This window comes from Phocoena sinus, chromosome 3, assembly GCF_008692025.1.
Source record: "Phocoena sinus isolate mPhoSin1 chromosome 3, mPhoSin1.pri, whole genome shotgun sequence".
Taxonomy (NCBI): domain Eukaryota; kingdom Metazoa; phylum Chordata; class Mammalia; order Artiodactyla; family Phocoenidae; genus Phocoena; species Phocoena sinus.
The window spans coordinates 60,276,330-60,295,037 of record NC_045765.1 but is presented as its reverse complement, the minus strand read 5'-3'; the positions used below and the strand labels follow the sequence as shown (position 1 = coordinate 60,295,037).

General features: G+C 36.9%; 1 protein-coding gene across 2 annotated transcripts in view; it reads right to left on the bottom strand.

The window, feature by feature from the left end:
• CDKL3 (cyclin dependent kinase like 3) overlaps positions 1-18,692 on the bottom strand; it is a 91,088-nt gene extending 72,396 nt beyond the window's left edge. For both annotated transcript variants that reach the window (XR_004349153.1, XM_032626317.1), the window contains exons 1-4: positions 18,381-18,692; positions 17,935-18,117; positions 14,416-14,610; positions 6,296-6,474 (exon numbers count right to left, since the gene is read on the bottom strand). Coding sequence is in view for 1 of the 2 variants with exons in the window: in XM_032626317.1 (XP_032482208.1) it covers positions 6,296-6,474; positions 14,416-14,610; positions 17,935-18,099 (539 nt within the window). In the remaining variant the exon portion in view is untranslated. The remainder of the gene's footprint in view (positions 1-6,295; positions 6,475-14,415; positions 14,611-17,934; positions 18,118-18,380) is intronic.
• Between the last annotated feature and the right edge of the window lie 16 nt (positions 18,693-18,708).

Below are 18,708 nucleotides of genomic sequence, written 5' to 3'. Positions count from 1 at the left end.
AAAAAGAATTATACACCATGATTAAGTGGGATTTATCCCAGGAACACAGGTTAGCTCAACATGGAAAAATCAATTAATGTAATACATTATATCAATAGGTTAAAAAACAAAAATTCACATGATCATCTCAGCAGGTGCAGAAAAAGCATTTGACCAATACCCTTCCATGATAAAAACCCTCAATAAACTAGGAATTAAAAGGAAACTTTGTCAACACAATAAAGGGTACCTATGAAAAACCCACAGCTAACATCATACTTAATAGTGAAAAGATGGGGAGCTTTTCTCCTAAGATTTGGAATAAGACAAGGATGTCTGCTCTTACAACTTCTATTCAACATTGGGCTGGAGGTTCTGGTCAAAGAAATTAGGCAGGAAAAAGAAATGGAAGGCATCCAGACCAGAAAAGAAGTAAAATTATCTCTACCCAAAGATAATGATCTTTTATACAGAAAGTATAAATCCACTAAACAATTATTAGAACTAATAAGTTCAGCAAGGTTGCAAGATACAAGATCAATACACAAAAATCCCTTGAATTATTTTACACTTGCAATGAACAATCTGAAAATGAAATTAAGAAAATTTGCTTTACACTAGCATCAAAAAGAATAAAATACTGGGACTCTCCTGGCGGTCCAGTGGTTAAGACTCTGCACTTCCACTGCAGGGGGTGTGGGTTCGATCCCTGGTCAGGGAACTAAGATCACACATGCCATGCTGTGTGGCCAAAAATAAAAAAATTTTTTTAATTAAAAAAATAAAAGAGGGCTTCCCTGGTGGCGCAGTGGTTGAGAGTCTGCCTGCCGATGCAGGGGACACGAGTTCATGCCCCGGTCCGGGAAGATCCCACATGCCGCGGAGCGGCTGGGCCCGTGAGCCATGGCCGCTGAGCCTGCGCGCCCAGAGCCTGTGCTCCACAACGGGAGAGGCCACAACAGTGAGAGGCCTGCATACCGCAAAAAAAAAAATAAAAGAAAATAAAAAATAAAAGAATAAAATACTTAGGAATAAATTTAACAAAATAATGTAAAATGTAACAAATGGGGCCTAATTAAACTCAAAAGCTTTCGCCTAGCAAAGGAAACCATAAACAAAACAAAAAGACAACCCACAGAATGAGAGAAAATATTTGCAAATGATGCAACCAACAAGGGATTAGTCTCCAAAATTTATAAACATCTCATGCAGCTCAATACCAGAAAAACAGAAAACCCAATCAGAAAATGGGTGGAAGACCCATTTCTCCAAAGAAGACATACAGATAGCCAACAGGCACATGAAAAGATGTTCAACATCATTAATTATTAGAGAAATGCACATCAAAACTACAATAAGATATCACCTCACACCAGTCAGAATGGCCATCATCAAAAAGTTGACAAACATAAATGCTGGAGAGGGTGTAGAGGAAAGGGAACCCTCCTACACTATTAGTGGGAATGTAAATTGGTAAAGCCACTATGGAGAACAGTATGGAGGTTCCTTAAAAAACTAAAAATAGAGCTACCATATGATCCAACAATCCCACTCTTGGGCATACATCCGGAGAAAAACATGGTTTGAAAGGATACATGCACCCCAGTGTTCACTGCAGCACTGTTTACAATACCCAAGACATGGAAGACATAAATGTCTATCAACAGATGAATGGATAATGAAGATATGGTACATATATATAGTGGAATATTACTCAGCCATTAAAAAGAATGAAATAATGCCATTTGCAGCAACATGGATGGACCTGAATATTATCATACTAAGTGAAGTAAATCAGACAGAGAAAGACAAATATCATGATATCACGTATATGTGGAATCTAAAAAAAATGGTACAATTGAACTTATTTACAAAACAGACTCACAGGCTAAGAGAAGGAACTTGTGGTTACCAGGTGGAAGGGTGGTGGGGAGGGATATATTGGGAGTTTGGGATTGACATGTACACACTGCTATATTTAAAATAAAATGCCTTACCATGAAAAAATGTAAAATGTATGTGCTAAAAGCTATAAAGCATTGTTGAAAGAAATTAAAGATCTGAAAACATCTTACGTTCATAGATGAGCAGACTTAACATTAAGACAGCAATATTCTCCAAACCGATTTATAGATATGCAATCCCTACCAGAATCCTAGCTGTCTTATTGGCCAAAAACCCCACAAAACTGATAAATCTGATCCTAAAATTCACATGGAATTGCAAGGGTCCCGTAACAGCCAAAACAATCTTAAAAAAGAAGAACAAAGTTGCAGCACTCACACTTCCTGATTTCAAACTAGCTACAAAGCAATGGTAATCAAGACAGTGTGGTTCTAGAACAAGGATAGAGATACAGATCAATGGAACAGAATCAGAAGTCCATAAATAAACCATCTGATTTTCATCAAGGGTGCCAAGACCATTTAATAGGGGAAAAAAAATCATCTCTCCAACAAATGGTGCTGGAACAACTGGCTAAACACATGCAAAAGAATGAGGTTAATTAACTTCATTTAAATTAACTTCATTAAATTAATTAAATTAACTTCACATTTAATTAAAAATTAACTCAAAACAGATGAAATACTTAAATGTAAGAACTAGAAGTATAAACCTCTTAAAACAAAACAGAGGGGTAAATCTTCACAACCTTGGATTTGGCAAAGGATTCCTAAATATGACACCAAAAGCATAGGCAACAAATGGAAAAAACAGATAGAATGGACTTCATCAAAATAAAAAAATTTGTGTGACAAAAGACACCATTAAGAAAATGAAGAGACAACTACAGAGTGAGAGAAAATACTTGCAAATATATACCTGATAAGGAATTTGTATCTAGAGTATGAAGAATTCTTACAATTTAATAATAAAAGCCAATGTAATTTAAAAATGGGCTATGGATCTGAACAGACATTTCTCCAAGGAAGATATATAAATGTCCAATAAACACATAAAAGATCAACAATGAAATTCAACAATCATTAGTCATCAAAGAAATGCAAATTAAACCCATAATGAGATACCACTTCACACCCATTAGGATAACCAGAATCCAAAAGTCAGATAATAACAAGTCTTGGTGAGGATGTGGAGAAATTTGTAACCCTCATACTCTGCTGGTGGGAAAGTAAAATGATGCAGACACTTTGAAAAACAGTCCGGCATTTCCTTAAAAAACTCGACATGGGGCTTCCCTGGTGGCACAGTGGTTGAGAGTCCACCTGCCGATGCAGGGGACACGGGTTCGTGCCCCGGTCCGGGAAGATCCCACATGCCGCGGAGCGGCTGGGCCCGTGAGCCATGGCCGCTGAGCCTGCGCGTCCGGAGCCTGTGCTCCGCAACGGGAGAGGCCACGACAGTGAGAGACCCGCGTACCGCAAAAAATAAAAACAAAAAAAATTCGACATGGAGTTACCATATGACCCACAATTTCAAATCCTAGGTACATACCCAAAAGAAATAAAGACACATGTCCACAGTAAAATGTGTATACAAATGTTCACAGCAGTATTATTCATAATAGACAAAAAGTGGAAACAATCAAAATGTCCATCAACTAATGAATGGGTAAATAAAATGTGGATATTATACAGCCAAAAAAGCTAAAGTACCGATACATGCTGCAACACGGATGAATCTTAAAAATAGTTAAGTGAGATAAATCAGTCCCAAAGGACCAGATATTGTATAATTCCACTTATATGAAATGTCCAGAATAGGCAAATCCAGAGAAAATGAAAGTAGATTGGTGTTTGCCTAGGCCTGGAAGGGTTGGGAGGAAATGGGGAGTGACTGCTAATGAGCACAGGATTTCTTTTTGGGGTGATGAAAATGTTCTAAAATTGAATGTGGTAATGGTTGCATGACTCTAAATATACTAAAAACCACTGAATTGTACACTTTAAATCTGTCAATTGTATGGTATGTGAATCATATCTTTAAAAGAGCTGTCATTTAAAAAGGCTAGATTAAACTAAGTAGATACACTTTTGTGTAATAAAACTATTAAAAATGCAAGAAACTGATTATAATAAAATTCAAGGGACTTCCCTGGTGGCGCAGTGGCTAAGAATCTGCCTGCCAAGGCAGGGGACACAGGTTCGAGCCCTGGTCCGGGAAGATCCCACATGCCGTGGAGCAGTGAAGCCCGTACGCCACAACTACTGAGCCTGCGCTCTACAGCCTGTGAGCCACAACTACTGAGCCCATGCTCCTAGAGCCCGTGCTCTGCAACAAGAGAAGCCACCGCAATGAGAAGCCCGTGCACTGAGATGAAGAGTAGCACCCGCTCACTGCAACTAGAGAAAGCCCGTGCGCAGCCATGAAGACCCAACACAGCCATGAAGACCCAACACAGCCAAAAATAAATAAATAAATCTTTTTTTTTTAAGTCAATATCATGGCTACTTTTGAGGTTAGAAGGAGTATTGTAAGTGGAATAGGGCACATAGAAGGTTTTCTGGGGTAGCCTGCAAAATTCTATTTTTCCATCTGGTGATGGAAGTATACATTTGTTGTGTGAGCTTTTCTTGTATCTGTGTTTTATCTTACATGTTTTAAAATGTAAAGATGTTAAAATTTAACATGTTTTAAAAACTCACTAGCAAATTTATTTCAAACTCAATGTGAAGCCTTGCATTAGAATCTAAACTGACTATATACAAGGCATCAATTTTGGCTCTCTAGAATACAAGAGATTACACCTATCCTCAAGGAATTTATCTTTCAGCAAGAAGAATATTTTAAAAAGAGATAGATAGAACTAGGCCATATTAAATATTAACTGGCACAAAATCTACATATAATGTACAACAGGATTTAGAGAAGGATATGATTTGGGGGCAAGGGATAGGAATAAGGGGGTACATCAGGAAAGGAATTTAAGTAAATATCACCAACAGGTAAAACTGGGAGAGATCTTACAGAGGCTACATTGATTGAGCATTTACTGTTTTTTCATTTTTCTCATTCATTAAATCATTTAATCCTCACAATAAACCTATGAAACTTGTTCCATTATTATTTCCATTATACAGATAAAGTAACTGAGGCACAGAGGTGGTCTGCATATGGTATCAGTGATAAGTACAGTTGAAAACATACCCTGGATAGACTTTGGGTAAATTAGTTTACTTTTCTTAGTAAACTTACTCACTTTCTTACTTTTTTAGTGTCTTACTCACTACCTGCCTTAGTGTGTCATCTTATTTGAAATGGGGATAAAATACTAGCACCTTCATCCGAGGGTTGTTGTGAAAATTAGATAATTTAATGCATGTAAAGCATTTAGAACAGTCTCTAGCTTTAAAATAAGTACTTAATGATATTAGATTTTTAAAAAATTATTTATTTATTTACTTATTTATGGCTGCATTGGGTCTTTGTTGCTCCGCGTGGGCTTTCTCTCTAGTTGCGGTGAGCGAGGGCTACTCTTCATTGCCGTACACGGGCTTCTCATGGCGGTGGCTTCTCTTGCTGCAGAGCACAGGCTCTAGGAGTGTGGGTTTCAGTAGTGTGGCACGTGGGCTCAGTAGTTGTGGCTCACAGGCTCTAGAGCACAGGCTCGGTAGTTGTGGTGCACAGGCTTAGTTGCTCTGCGGCATGTGGGATCTTCCCGGACCAGGGCTTGAACCCGTGTTCCCTGTATTGGCAGGTGGATTCTTAACCACTGCACCACCAGGGAAGCCCCGATGTTAGACATTATTATAATAACAGAACAACGGTTTCTAGGAAAAGCATGTGAGAATTATCCCCACTCCCATTTCTTGTATTCAGTTGTACAACTTGGTCCCTTTGGTCTTCAAGATTCATTATTTGTTTATTAGATTGTTGTTTCCTATACTGTTTCGCAATAGACTGAGACCTTTCTACTTTTTGAGGCATCTAGAACAGTTCAATTTAAAAATTATTTGCCAGTCTTTGCAAAGATTGTGCCGTATTCAAGAAGCAGGAAATCTGGCAGATCCTGTGGTAACACTGGCAGAGTATAGTAAATGTAGAGCCTACAGATAAGCAGAGAAGGCAACTCTGTTAAGAGTGGGGCACAGCTTAAAGCAAGCATGGATACAGCCTGAGGGGTGACTGCATAGGTCTTCTGGGGCTGGGGCCACTCAGCCCCAGAGGGCAAGCGTGGTAACGTCAATAGCAGGGCAGGTGCCTAGGGTCTCTCTGCTCTATTTTGGGGTGTCCCTTTTCTAGCCCAAACCCAGATGCAGAAGGCAGAGGGTGTCAGTAGTATGGGTGACAGATACACCAAGGGAAAAAAAGAGACGGCTAGGAAAGGCCAAGCAGGATTCCCAAATATACTTACTTTCCATAAGATGTATCTTTTAATACTAATTCTGGAGCTCTATACCAGCGTGTGGCCACATAGTCCGTATAAATGTCTCCAGGAGCTGCTAGCGTTCGTGCAAAACCAAAATCACAGAGTTTAGTAATTCCTGACTGGGATACTAAAATATTCTCAGGTTTTATATCTCGATGAATGATCTAAAAACAAACAGAAGATGCAATAGATTAAAATGAGGTTTCATTATCTAGAAAATCTCCCAACAATTACATAGAGAAAATCTAGCTAATTAAGACAGGAAAGCTATTTTCTTACCAAATGCAAATGATTAAGTACACAATGCAAAAGCTAAATAGTTACATACTTTCAGTTCTTGCCCCATCCATCATCTCCAAAGCCAAGAAAACAGACATAATACTGAAAAGGTAAATCACATTCGTAAAAGGAAAAGTAATTAAAAGAACTTAATGGAAAAAGTTTAACTTTCCTTTAACCCAATGCCACACTCCAAGTACTGCTCTTTCTCTCATTTCCTTCGCAGCTAAACTTCTCGAAGACATTATTTTTACTGTCTTCACTTTCTGTCTGACCACTCATTCACTCCTCAAGGTAATGCAATCTGTCTTCTGCTCCCACATTCAAACTGCCCTAGCCAAAGTCATCAACATCCTTGTTGCTACATCCAACACACACCCCTCAATACATACCTTACTTGGTATCTTAGTGTAAAAGATATCAACCAGTCTTCCATTCCTGACTTCTGGGACCTAAAATTCCCCAGTCTCCTCCTATGGCAGTTCCTTTTTCTCTATCTGTCTGTAAATGTAGGGTTCTGGTCTTAGGCTTTTCTTCTCTTACATCTTGTTTCCTGCACAATCTCAACTACTTTTTTTTTTTTTTTTTAGCACTTTCTTCACTTGGTTATGGGAACACCATATTCTTTTGGGCTTCTTCCCATCTATTGGCTGTTCCATCTCAATCTCACCTACTATTACAGCCTTAGTAACTATCCATAAACTGATGACTTCCGTATTTCTATCTTTCCTGGTTTCCACAAGGAATGGAAGTCCACAAGAAGTCCCACAGGGCTGAACCACACATCCCACAAACTCAGCAAATCCAAAACTAAACGCATCATCTTTTCTCCCAAACTCATTTGTTCTCAACAGTCCTTTAGCTCAGCAAATGGGACCAACATAGATCCCATGGCTCAAGCCAGAAATCAAGGCACTTTTCTCCCTCAGGTTCCATACTCTCTCAACCTGTCTACTTCTCTCCCTAGTTCAAGTTCCCTCAGTTCTCTCATCAAAATTACTAGCTTACCAAATGGTCTCCCTGAATTCACTCTAATCCCCTCCAATCCATTGTCCACAGTGAAATCACAGTACTATTTTAAAATCACATGTATGATTATGTCACTCCTTCAAGGATTCCCTACCCGACAGGATAAATTTGAAGCTATGTAAAATGGCTGGTAAGGCCTTATAGGATTTGGTCTCTGCTCACATTCTCAATGTCCCTTCGCTAGCCTATTGAATATTAGCTTCCCAATTCTCCAGGTTTGTGTCATCATTTTTTGCATTTGCTAATGCTGTTCTAACCGCCTAGAACACTTTGCTTGGCCAACTATTTCCTCAGGTCTCAGCTGAGATGTTCCTATTAGATGTTCCTTCTATATGTTCTCACATTATTCTGCACTTCTCCCTTCACAGCATTTGTCATGCTTATTATTAATTGCCTATTTACTTTTTTGGCACTCCCGTTAGACTGTAAGTTCCATGAGGGCAAGATGTATGTCTGTTTTGTTCAGGCTATATCGCCAGGGCCCAGTACAATGCCTAAAACAAAGAAGGCATTTAAAATCTTTATCAAATGTATTAAGCATATTCTCATCACCAGAAAAGTATCATAACACGAGTGAAAATATCTTGGTGACAGAAATCTGGGATCTTTCCTTTTTTATACAACTTGCTGCTATTAGCCTTTGGGGTTGGCTCTTGTTCTGCCTCACTCTTCCTCCTAAACGGCCAAATAATTAATTTAGGGTAATGAGTCACCTTAAAGGAGACATCTATAAAACTACATTAGTCCTGTTTTACTTCTACAACTTTTATTGAGTGACTACTATATGCCAGGCACTATACCAAGATCTGAGGATATAACATGAGAAAAAATAGACATGGAAAAGCACATTAAGATACCACTTCACATATTCTGCCTACTACACATCCATCACCCTCTTCCTCAGTGCTCTAAACATGGGGGAGAAAGATTCACTCAGTTGATGCCCTGATGTTCTCGCTCGTTTTAACAACTAACACCATGACTACATGCAGAACTCTATCCTTGAGAATCAAGCACTCTCTGAATCCCAACTTTTAAAATTCTGTGTTTTGACAACATCCTCCTTGGTCTTCCACAATCACTGAGACCTCTATAAACACAGTATTTCTTTCTATGTGTCTAGATCTTCTTTAATTTCTCTCATCAACGTTTAATAGTTTTCAATGTATAGGTCTTATATACCTTTTGTCAGATTTTCTCTAAGTATTTTATATTTTTGATGCTGTTACAATGGTATTTTTAATTTCAATTTCTGATTGTTGCTAATACACAGAAATACAATTAATTTCAGTACATTGATTTGTATCCTACAACCTTGATAAACTTACAAGTTAGTTCTCTTAATTTTGTTGTAGATTCCATAGAATTTCCTACATAGATGATCATGTCATCTGTGAATAAAGACAGTTTTACTACAAAAAAAAAAAAAGATACCACTTCACACCCACTGGAATAGCTATGATCGAAAGACAATAACAGGAAGATGCAGAAAAACTGGAATACATTGTTGATGGGGATGTAAAATGGTACAACCACTTTGGAAAAAGTTTGGTAATTTCTTTAAAAAGTTGAAACATAAACTAACCATGTGATGCAGTAGTATTCTTAGCTTGTCCTATTTCTATTGCTCTCTCCCCAGCTTCTGGTAGCTTTGTAAACCAACAGCCCGCCAAATCATGGTGAAAACTAGCAGCCTAGCAGCCACCAGAGGGAGTAGAATAGGGCTGTATCTCCTCCAAAGCGCCATCCCCAGGTAATAGTCATTATTTGACATGTCTGGCAGATCACTGGAAAAATCGCACTAGAAGTCTTGTCTTTACTGACCTAACTCAGAGCTGGCCCAAGCAATCAGCCTTCTTAGCAGCCACTATATAACATTATAGCCACCTGAGGAAGCTATAACAGGACAAACAACAAGCTGACCAAAATACTTAATTAAAAAGAAAGGCTGTTTAGAATGGATAAACAACAAGGTCCTAATGTATATTCAATATCTTGCATGATAAACCATAATGGAAAAGAATATAAAAAAGCATGTCTCTATGCGTATAACTGAGTCACTTTGCTGCACAGCAGAGATTGCCGCAACATTGTAAATCAACTATACTTCAATTAAAAAACAAAAGAAAGGCTGGAGTTGAAAGGTATTATAAAGTTTAAGCACAAATTGTGGTGAGACTAACAGGTTCAAATCCCTACTTTACCCCTTGATATTGTGAGAGTGGGGCAAGATTCATAAACATGGCTTCTTCATCTATAAATGGGGGTGAAATAAATACATATTTCCTAGTGTGGTTTTGAAGAATATGCCATTACGTATGCCTTAATATCTGTAAAACACTGAAAACGTTTAAAATAGCGCCTCATGCATGCTGCCATAAAAATGTTGATTACTATTATGATTCTTCTGTAAAAAAGAATTGAAGACATTCTCTGTATTCTGACATGGTGTGACCTCCAAGATATAATGTTAAGTTAAAACAAAATATGTGTGTAAAACAAGAGAAAAGAAAGAAAGAAAAGCTGGGAGTGAGATGTCCGTAAAGGGTTTGAAAAGTTCCAACATATTCCTGAGAATCATGAAGGGTACATGCACAGCTGTGCACACACCCAGGGAAGACCTGAGATTGTCCCTAAGCTCTCAAGACTGGCGGACTTTAAGGTTCTACACAAGCAGGAAGGTAAGGCTAAGGCAGAATTGTAAACTGCCTGCCTGAACATTGAAGACATGGCCCAACACAGATAAAGAGCCCTCAGTAAATATGGCTGAGAGATTTACTGGTTTCAAGAATTGAAGGAAATTTCTGTCCAAACCTTAGCTGACCACTAAACTAAATGAGCAGAGATTTTAGTGGTCACACGTGATAAACAATTCAGACTTCACAGAATTAGTTCAGCAAAGTAACTAAACAAATAGCAAAAACTACAAACCCTGAGAGATGGGAAATTCTGACTTCCAGAGTTAACACATATTATTTTAAATGTCCAGTTTTTAACAAAAAATTAAATGTCCAAAAAAAATCCCCCCAAATAGGTGTGCAAAGAAACAAATATGGCCATGCACAGGAAAAAAAAAAAAAAGCAGTCAATAAGAAGCTTTCCCTGAAGAAGCCCAAACATTGAAGCCACTAGACAAAGACTATAATTGGCTATTTTAAATATGTTCAAGGTTAAAGGAAACCATGTCTAAAGAACTAAAGTATGAACACATCTCACCACATAAAGGATATCAATAAAGAGAAAGAAATGATTTTTAAAAAAACCACTATCGAGAAGGCAAAAAGGCAATCCACAGAATGGGAGAAAATATTTGCAAATCACATATCTGATAAGGATCTAGTATCCAAAATACAGAAAATACAACTCGACAATAGAAAAACAAATAATCCAATTTAAATATGGGCAAAGGACTTGAAGAGACATTTCTTCAAAGAAGATATACAAATATAAACTTGCCTATTCTGGATTTTTCATTTAAATGGAATTTATACTTATGTCTTTTGCATTTTGACTTTTTTCATTCAACATAATGTTCTCAAGGTTCACTCATTTTGTAGCACGTATCAGTACTTCATTCCTTTTTGTGTTTGAATAAATCCCACTGTAGGGTTGTACTGCATTTTGTTTATCCATTCATCAGCTAATATACATTTGAGTTGTTTCTACTTTTTGACTACTTTGCATAATGCTGCTATGAACATTCCTGGGCAGGTTTCTATGTGAACATATGTTATCAATTCTCTTGGGTAGATACCTAGGAGTAAATGTGCTGGGTCATATGGTAATTCTATGTTTAACTTTTCGAGGAACTGCCAAGCTGTTTTCCATAGCAGCTGCACCATTTTACATTACCACCAGCAGTGTATGAGGGTTCCAATTTCTCTACTTCCTTGCCAGCATTCATTCTTGTCTGTTTTTTAAATTACAGCTAGACTACTGGGTGTGAAATGGTACCTCATTGTGATTTTGATATGCATTACCATAATGACTCAGGATATTGAGCATCATTTCATGTGCTATCAGCCATTTTTATATCTTCTTTGGAGAAATGTCTATTGAGTCCTTTGCCCATTTTTAAATTGGGCTGTCTTTTTATGTTGAATCGTATTTTATATATCCTGGATACTAGTTGCTTATCAGATACATGATTTGCAAATATTTTCTCCCATTGTGTGAACTGTCTTTTTACTTTCTTGATGGTGCCCTTTGATGCACAAAGTTTTTAATTTTCATGAAGTCCAATTTGTCTTTTTCTTTGATTGTTTTTGATGCATTAATACATGATCACACACAGATTTACACCTATGTTTTCTTCTGAGTTTTAGCTCTTATGTTTAGGCTTTTGATCCATTTCAACTTAATTTTTGTATATGGTGTGAACTATCAGACTTTGGATTCAATGAGTTTAATTCTCCTTTATTTTGTAGTGAAATGCTCCAAAACTACATAGAACTCCATATTACAATGATTTATAATAACTCTGCTCCATATGCTTGAATATTTTTGTTTAATTTTTTTTTTTCCGCTGCACCATGCAGCTTGTGGCATCTTAGTTCCCTGACCAGGGATCGAACCCTGGCCCTTGGCAGTGAAAGCACAGAGTTCTAACCACTGGACCACCAGGGAATTCCCCTTGAATTTTTTTGACTATTGATTCACTTTCTTTGTTAGTTTTAAGATCATTTATATTTTTTTCCATTTGGATTCCATTAAGGCATTTTTGTTTGTTTTAGTGAACTATTGTTGACTTACAATATTGTGTTAGCTTCAGATGTACAGCGAAGTGATTCAGTTACATACTTTTTTTTCTGATTATTTTCCATTATAGGTTATTACAAGATATTGAATATAGTTCCCTGTGCTATACAGTAAATCTTTGTTGTTTATCTATTTTATAGTAGTTTGTTATCTGTCAATCCCATACTCCCAATTTATCCCTCCCTCCCTTTCCCCTTTGGTAACCATAGTATGTTTTCTATGTCTGTGAGCCTGTTTCTGTTTTGTATATAGATTCATTAGTATTATTTTTTAGATCCCACACACAAGTGATATCATGTATTTGTCTTTCTCTGATTTAACTTAGTATATTCTCTAGGTCCATCCATGTTGCTGCAAATGGCAAATACCTCATCCTTTTTATGGCTTAATAATATTATATATATATATATCTTTTTAGATATAGATATATCATCTGCCTAAACCAATCATCTGTCGATAGACACTTGGGTTGTTTCCCTATGTGCTTGAATTTAAACACCCATATAAGTTGAAAATTGTTACTTTAGTTTTACCTCCTCTTTGAAGTTTTCTACTCTCAGTCTAGACCATACTGGTGTCTTCCATTATTCAACAAATATTTTTAAAGTCTACTACAGGCAAGACACTATAGGGATACAGATAACATATAACTATTCCTGACTCCTTATCTGCACTATTTAATAAGCACTTAAAACACACCTAGTGTTAAACACTACCTACTACCTAATTTGATTTTTATAAAAAATCTGTGAGGTACTACAGTATCATTTTACAGATGAGGAAAATGAAGTTCAGAGAGGTTAGATAACTTCCTGGGGCCACAGAGTAATGGGACTACCACCTTTCATTGTGCAAGTGTGAACTCCACAAGTTGTGTGGTTATCCATACATAAACTGGTGGGTGAAAATCCAGGACAGTCTGATTCCAAGGACTGTATGCTCTTAACTATTACATTATACTGCCCCCCCATGGATCCAGTCAGCAAGGAAATTACAATCTGAATTTCCAGTTGCTATCACAACCATATTTTTCAAAGCTGCAACATGAGATGCACTATTACCAAGACAGCAAATTAAACATTAAGGTATCTGAAAAAGCCTAGGGTATATAGATGTTATGCCTATATCACTTACTAATAAAACTATTTTTGAAGCTTGTACTGTTATTTCACAAACATACATCTAACTTTACAGAAAGTAGAGCTCATGTTGCGAACAAAGTATGTCCATAAAAACCTGCTGAGATAAACATTAACTAAACAATGCTAAAAGGCAGCACTAAAAATCAACAGTTGATCTTCTTTCCTTTCTTGACTTAAATGACACGGTTCTACACCCCTCAGCCACTTTATTTCTCTCTGTTCTTTCCCTAAAGGCATCCACCTTCTCTTGCCATTCCCCTGGCCTAGTTTCCAGTTCCTACCTCCAAACCTCCCTTCATCTGAGCTGGCTTGACTTTCGATGTTTTAATGTACTTTCATTAATAAAAGATGCCCCAGTTGACTGTTGATTCCTCTATACCTCCTTGAGCATCCCATAGTTGGTCTGCCCTATAGTTATATTATGCGTTCAATACGTTTTTTGGTTCTGCAACTGAATTATAAGGTAGTAACTCCCCTGACCTCTCCATTTTCAGGATGTCAATTAATATTGTCCAGAAAAATAATTTTAACAACTTTCATAAAAACAGAACAATGTTTAAAGGGCACTTACAATTCATATTCATCCTACAGTTTGGCTTATTTTTAAGCACTTACATTATTTTTTTTAACATCTTTATTGGAGTATAATAGCTTTACATTGTTGTGTTAGTTTCTGCTGTATAACAAAGTGAATCAGCTATACGTATACATATACCCCCATATCCCCTCCCTCTTGCGTCTCTCTCCCACCCTCCCTATCCCACCCCTCTAGGTGGTCACAAAGCACGGAGCTGATCTCCCTGTGCTACGCGGCTGCTTCCCACTAGCTATCTATTTTACATTTGGTAGTGTATATATGTCAATGCCACTCTCTCACTTCGTCCCAGAAGCACTTACATTATTATTGTGAAGATATTCAATTGCTCGAAGAATCTGGAAGAGGTATTTTCTAAGTCGTTTACTCTCTAGTCCATGACAATAATGTTGTAACTCATCTAATACTGTGTGGTCAATAAATTCAAACACCAAATGAATTTTCTTTTTCTGTCTAAAAACTTCAATCAGATTGACCAGGTTTTCATGACGAAATTGCTATTAACAAGAGAAATGGATTTTTAGTATTTCATGCACCATAATTTGCACATATAAGACCCATATAATTTTTAAAAGAAGAAATATTCTCTGCTTCTTTTCCTCCATGCATTTCAATAAAAATTTCTCAACTGGTTTGCTTACATTCCTATTTTTTTTATGTTAATTTATTTAATAATTAATATTTATAGAAAAGAGGGAGATGTATTGCTTTACTTCAAGTTGACATTTGGTTGCCTACTAAAACAATTCAGAGTTAATGTACTAAAATGTAACTTGGTATTCTGCTAAGAGATATCTTCCTATCTTCTAAATTGGTTTGTGATTAAAAGGTCCTTATGATTTCAAATGAGCATGGATTCCAGTGCCACTGAGCATGTAATCTGAATTTACAGAAGTTAATTACTCTCTGAGATTTGTCCTGAATTCTCAAGAGTGAAATATAAGTTCCAGGTGGACGTTATAAATTCACCACACTGTAACAAAAGGGTATCAAAATATCCAGAAACTTTTCATATATGTGAGATACCAATTTATATCCATAGGAACTCTACATAAATATACAATTATTTGTGGGTATATTTTTGTTCATTGTCTGTAATATTCTATTAAGCAACCAAACACATTTTTAGAATGGTAAGCACTCACTGTCAAGATAATTTCAAAATGGCATGTATCAGCTTAGAAAACAAAAGAGGTTTATCATTTTATGCTGCTAATTCTATTTTTTAACACACTGACTTAATTATAATCAATTCTCAAATATTTAACTTTCTCAAATTACCAAAAATATTTATTCATTTGGCTAAAAATTAAGGGGTATATTTTTGATGTTGGATTCATCAAAAAGCTATACTTGTAAGAAAAAAAGTTTGCCTTTATTTCAATGGCACAACATCCATTTTTCTACTTATCTGTACTAATATATAGACTAAATTCCTCAAGACATGACTAATAGAAAAACATGCCAAAATATAATGCCAGATTCCTTTCCTATCTTTGCTCCCAATCCAATTTCTCTGGTTGGTGGGGTGCCAGAGTGCTGCAGCAACAACATGCTGGCAGTAGCAAAAAAAAAAAAAGACTGCCTTTAGACATTATAATATTAATCCTTCAACTAAGGAAAATTACTGGTTTCTTGACCAGTCTTAATTTTAAAGGCAAAAGCAGATAAGGATGAATGCAAGTTAACAAGCATTAAGGAACATCCATCCAGGGGTAAGGAATCAGTGACTTTCTCAGATAAACCATAAAACCACTAGAAATACTCCATTATCCTTTTTCAGGTTGTTTACTTTTGTTTTCCTTTATAAATAGAAAACTTTTCTACAGATATTCTCACTAATTACTCTAACTGTAATTTATTTAATGAAATTCCAGTAGATAAAACTTTAGTTCTAATTAAGTCATTATGGCAGTGTTTTTAGACTAAGAATGTTAACTAATCTAAGAAATCTCTTGTGGAATTAGATCTGATGAAACTAAAAATTCTACAAGAAATAAGCCAATGAGAAAAAATAGTTAAGCTATCCCTAAATAGTTTGCATAATAGTTGTAATAGTACATTTTCAAATTCATCTCTGTGTTCTTGCCACATATTGGTTATTTTTACAAAACAATTAAGAAGAAAAAATAATTAGCTTAAATGCAACAAAGGTGAAGAAAGAGCAAAAGATATTGCCTGGGAAATGTCTCCTTCTAGTCAGATTTTCACTTACAGTGCACAAGTTGCCTTACAGTATTATTATGCTTTAGGTCATCAGGATAAGGACAGGTATCGCTCACAAAATCATAACATCTTTACTGACTTTAACTTTCTTTTCCATTGTCTAGAAATAGAGCAGTTCCAACAATCTACACATGCCTAATATATTTCTTCTATTTAGAAAGCAAATTGATCCATCATATCTAATACAGACTTACAAAGAAAGAAGAGAATATTACTTTTGTATCAGATAAAAAAGAACAAGAATAGTATCTGTTTTCTTCATCACATGTAAAAACATCTAGGCAATGAACCTTAAAGCATCTAGATAAATGCCAATAAACAAAATACATATGTATATTTATTTTTAAAATCACTAGTTTTGTACCCTATTGCCAATGAATCTTAATGCTCCTTTCTTTACACTCCTGAGGTCTTTCCACTCAGTGGACCAATCATACCTACGTGAAATTCTATCTTGTCCCCTGATCTCTCCTGTTATTGTTCTCCACCTCTAAACGCCTACCTATCATCTTTACTGCACTGTATTCCTGTCACCTCAAATTCAACATTTCTAAAACCGAACTAGTTCCCAAACCATGTCTCTTTTGGGTCTTTCATATTTCCATCAATGGTAGCAATCACTGAACCTCAAAGATACCTTTGATTCCCCTTCTGTTTCCTTCTACACTTTCATGTCTTCTTTAGTAATATATTATGTTCTAACTCTACTTTCCATTCAAATTGCTGCATTCTAGCAAGGACCCTCACATATAACAGGATTCCTGAATTAAAAACACAACAGATCTCCCTATTTTTACTTTCTCAGTCCTCCAATCTATTCTAAAAAATACTGCTAGATTAATATTTACAGTTTCTTTACTCTGAATTCAAAACCTCGCGCCTCTCACAAAATCAAGTTTTGATTCCTTAGCCTAAAAGACAAGACTTCAAAACCTACCTCCAGCTTACTTCTCTAAAATCACCTCCTTCTATTCCATATAAGAAACTCTACAGGCAAATGCACTTTGTCCTTTCTGCTCTGCTCTTTGTCCTGCCTTCAGCCTCTCTGAGCTTATGCTGTTCCCCTAACCTGGAATACAACAGTCTCTCCCTCTTTCCTAAATTCTACATACCCTTTAAGGCCAAATTCATGTTCCATTTCCTCCAAGAAACATTCCCTACCCAACAGGACTTTGTGTTAATCACTTGGCTTTTATTATCAGCCACTTAATAGTCAGTATTATTTGTATATGCCCTCTTGTCTTTCTAATTAATAAAAGTCCTGAAGAGCAGGTACTGTCTTTTACATCATTATAGTCACAGCATCTGGCACAAAACACTGCACAAAGCAGACATTTTTACTAAGTATTATACCTGGATATTTCTGAATAATTATTTCACAATATTTGGCATAGTTTTTGTTACATTATACATAAGAACATATATCTAGTATCACTGTAAAATTACAAAACGTACACAGTAAGGTAAGCTATGACACTTGTTTTTCTATTATATGTCCAAATACATGTTAACTGAAATATTCATTATATAATTTTTTATTCCATAACAACTCCCCTTTTGACTTACACAGAGCAATTAAGGCAAAAGAAGCAAACCTTTAGCAACTTTATTTCTCTCGTTGCAATTTTGTTGACAGACTTTTCTGGTTTCTCATAAAATATCTTAATGGCCACTATCTGCCCAGTATCCTTATGTTTACATTTCATGACTGTTCCATAACTTCCCTCTCCCACTTTTCCAAGGGTTTCATACATCTCCATTTTCAAGCCCAGCTTCTTCTTTATAAAAAGAAAGGGGGGGGAGAAAGAAGGTTAAACATTTATACCTTTATTTATTCAAGGCGGATAATGCATTTCCACAATAAACCTATACTTAAAAGTACGGAAACAGGAAAAGTAGGAATCTTTTCACAGATTCTGTTTGTCTTTGGGAACTCTGCCAGTTCGGCAGTAAGGGTCCTTGTGGGGCTCTGGCCCCCACCAGAACTTGGGGAGCTTCCTGCTGTCAAGATCATTCCCACCAAGAGTTAAGATTCACTCACTACATGTCACCTATTCATCATGAGTGGGGTCCCCAACACGTCCAGTCATGCCCGCGTCAAATATGAGGTTCCCGCAAAGCTGCAGTCGCCAACAGGTCAATCCTTGGGGCCCAAGAAAACCTCGGTCCCACCCGCTCCTCAAACCAGGCGTCTTAGGGTTCTGGACCAGTGCCGCGCCCTTTGCCCCTCAGTCGACCTCGTCCGGACAGCCGCCGCCGCCTCAGCCTCAGCCCATTCTGCAGTCCCGCCGGCCCGGCTCCGCGCAGTCTCAGCCGGGAACCAGACACCGACCCTACCTATCCAGTCAGCTCCCAACGGCCTGCTGCCA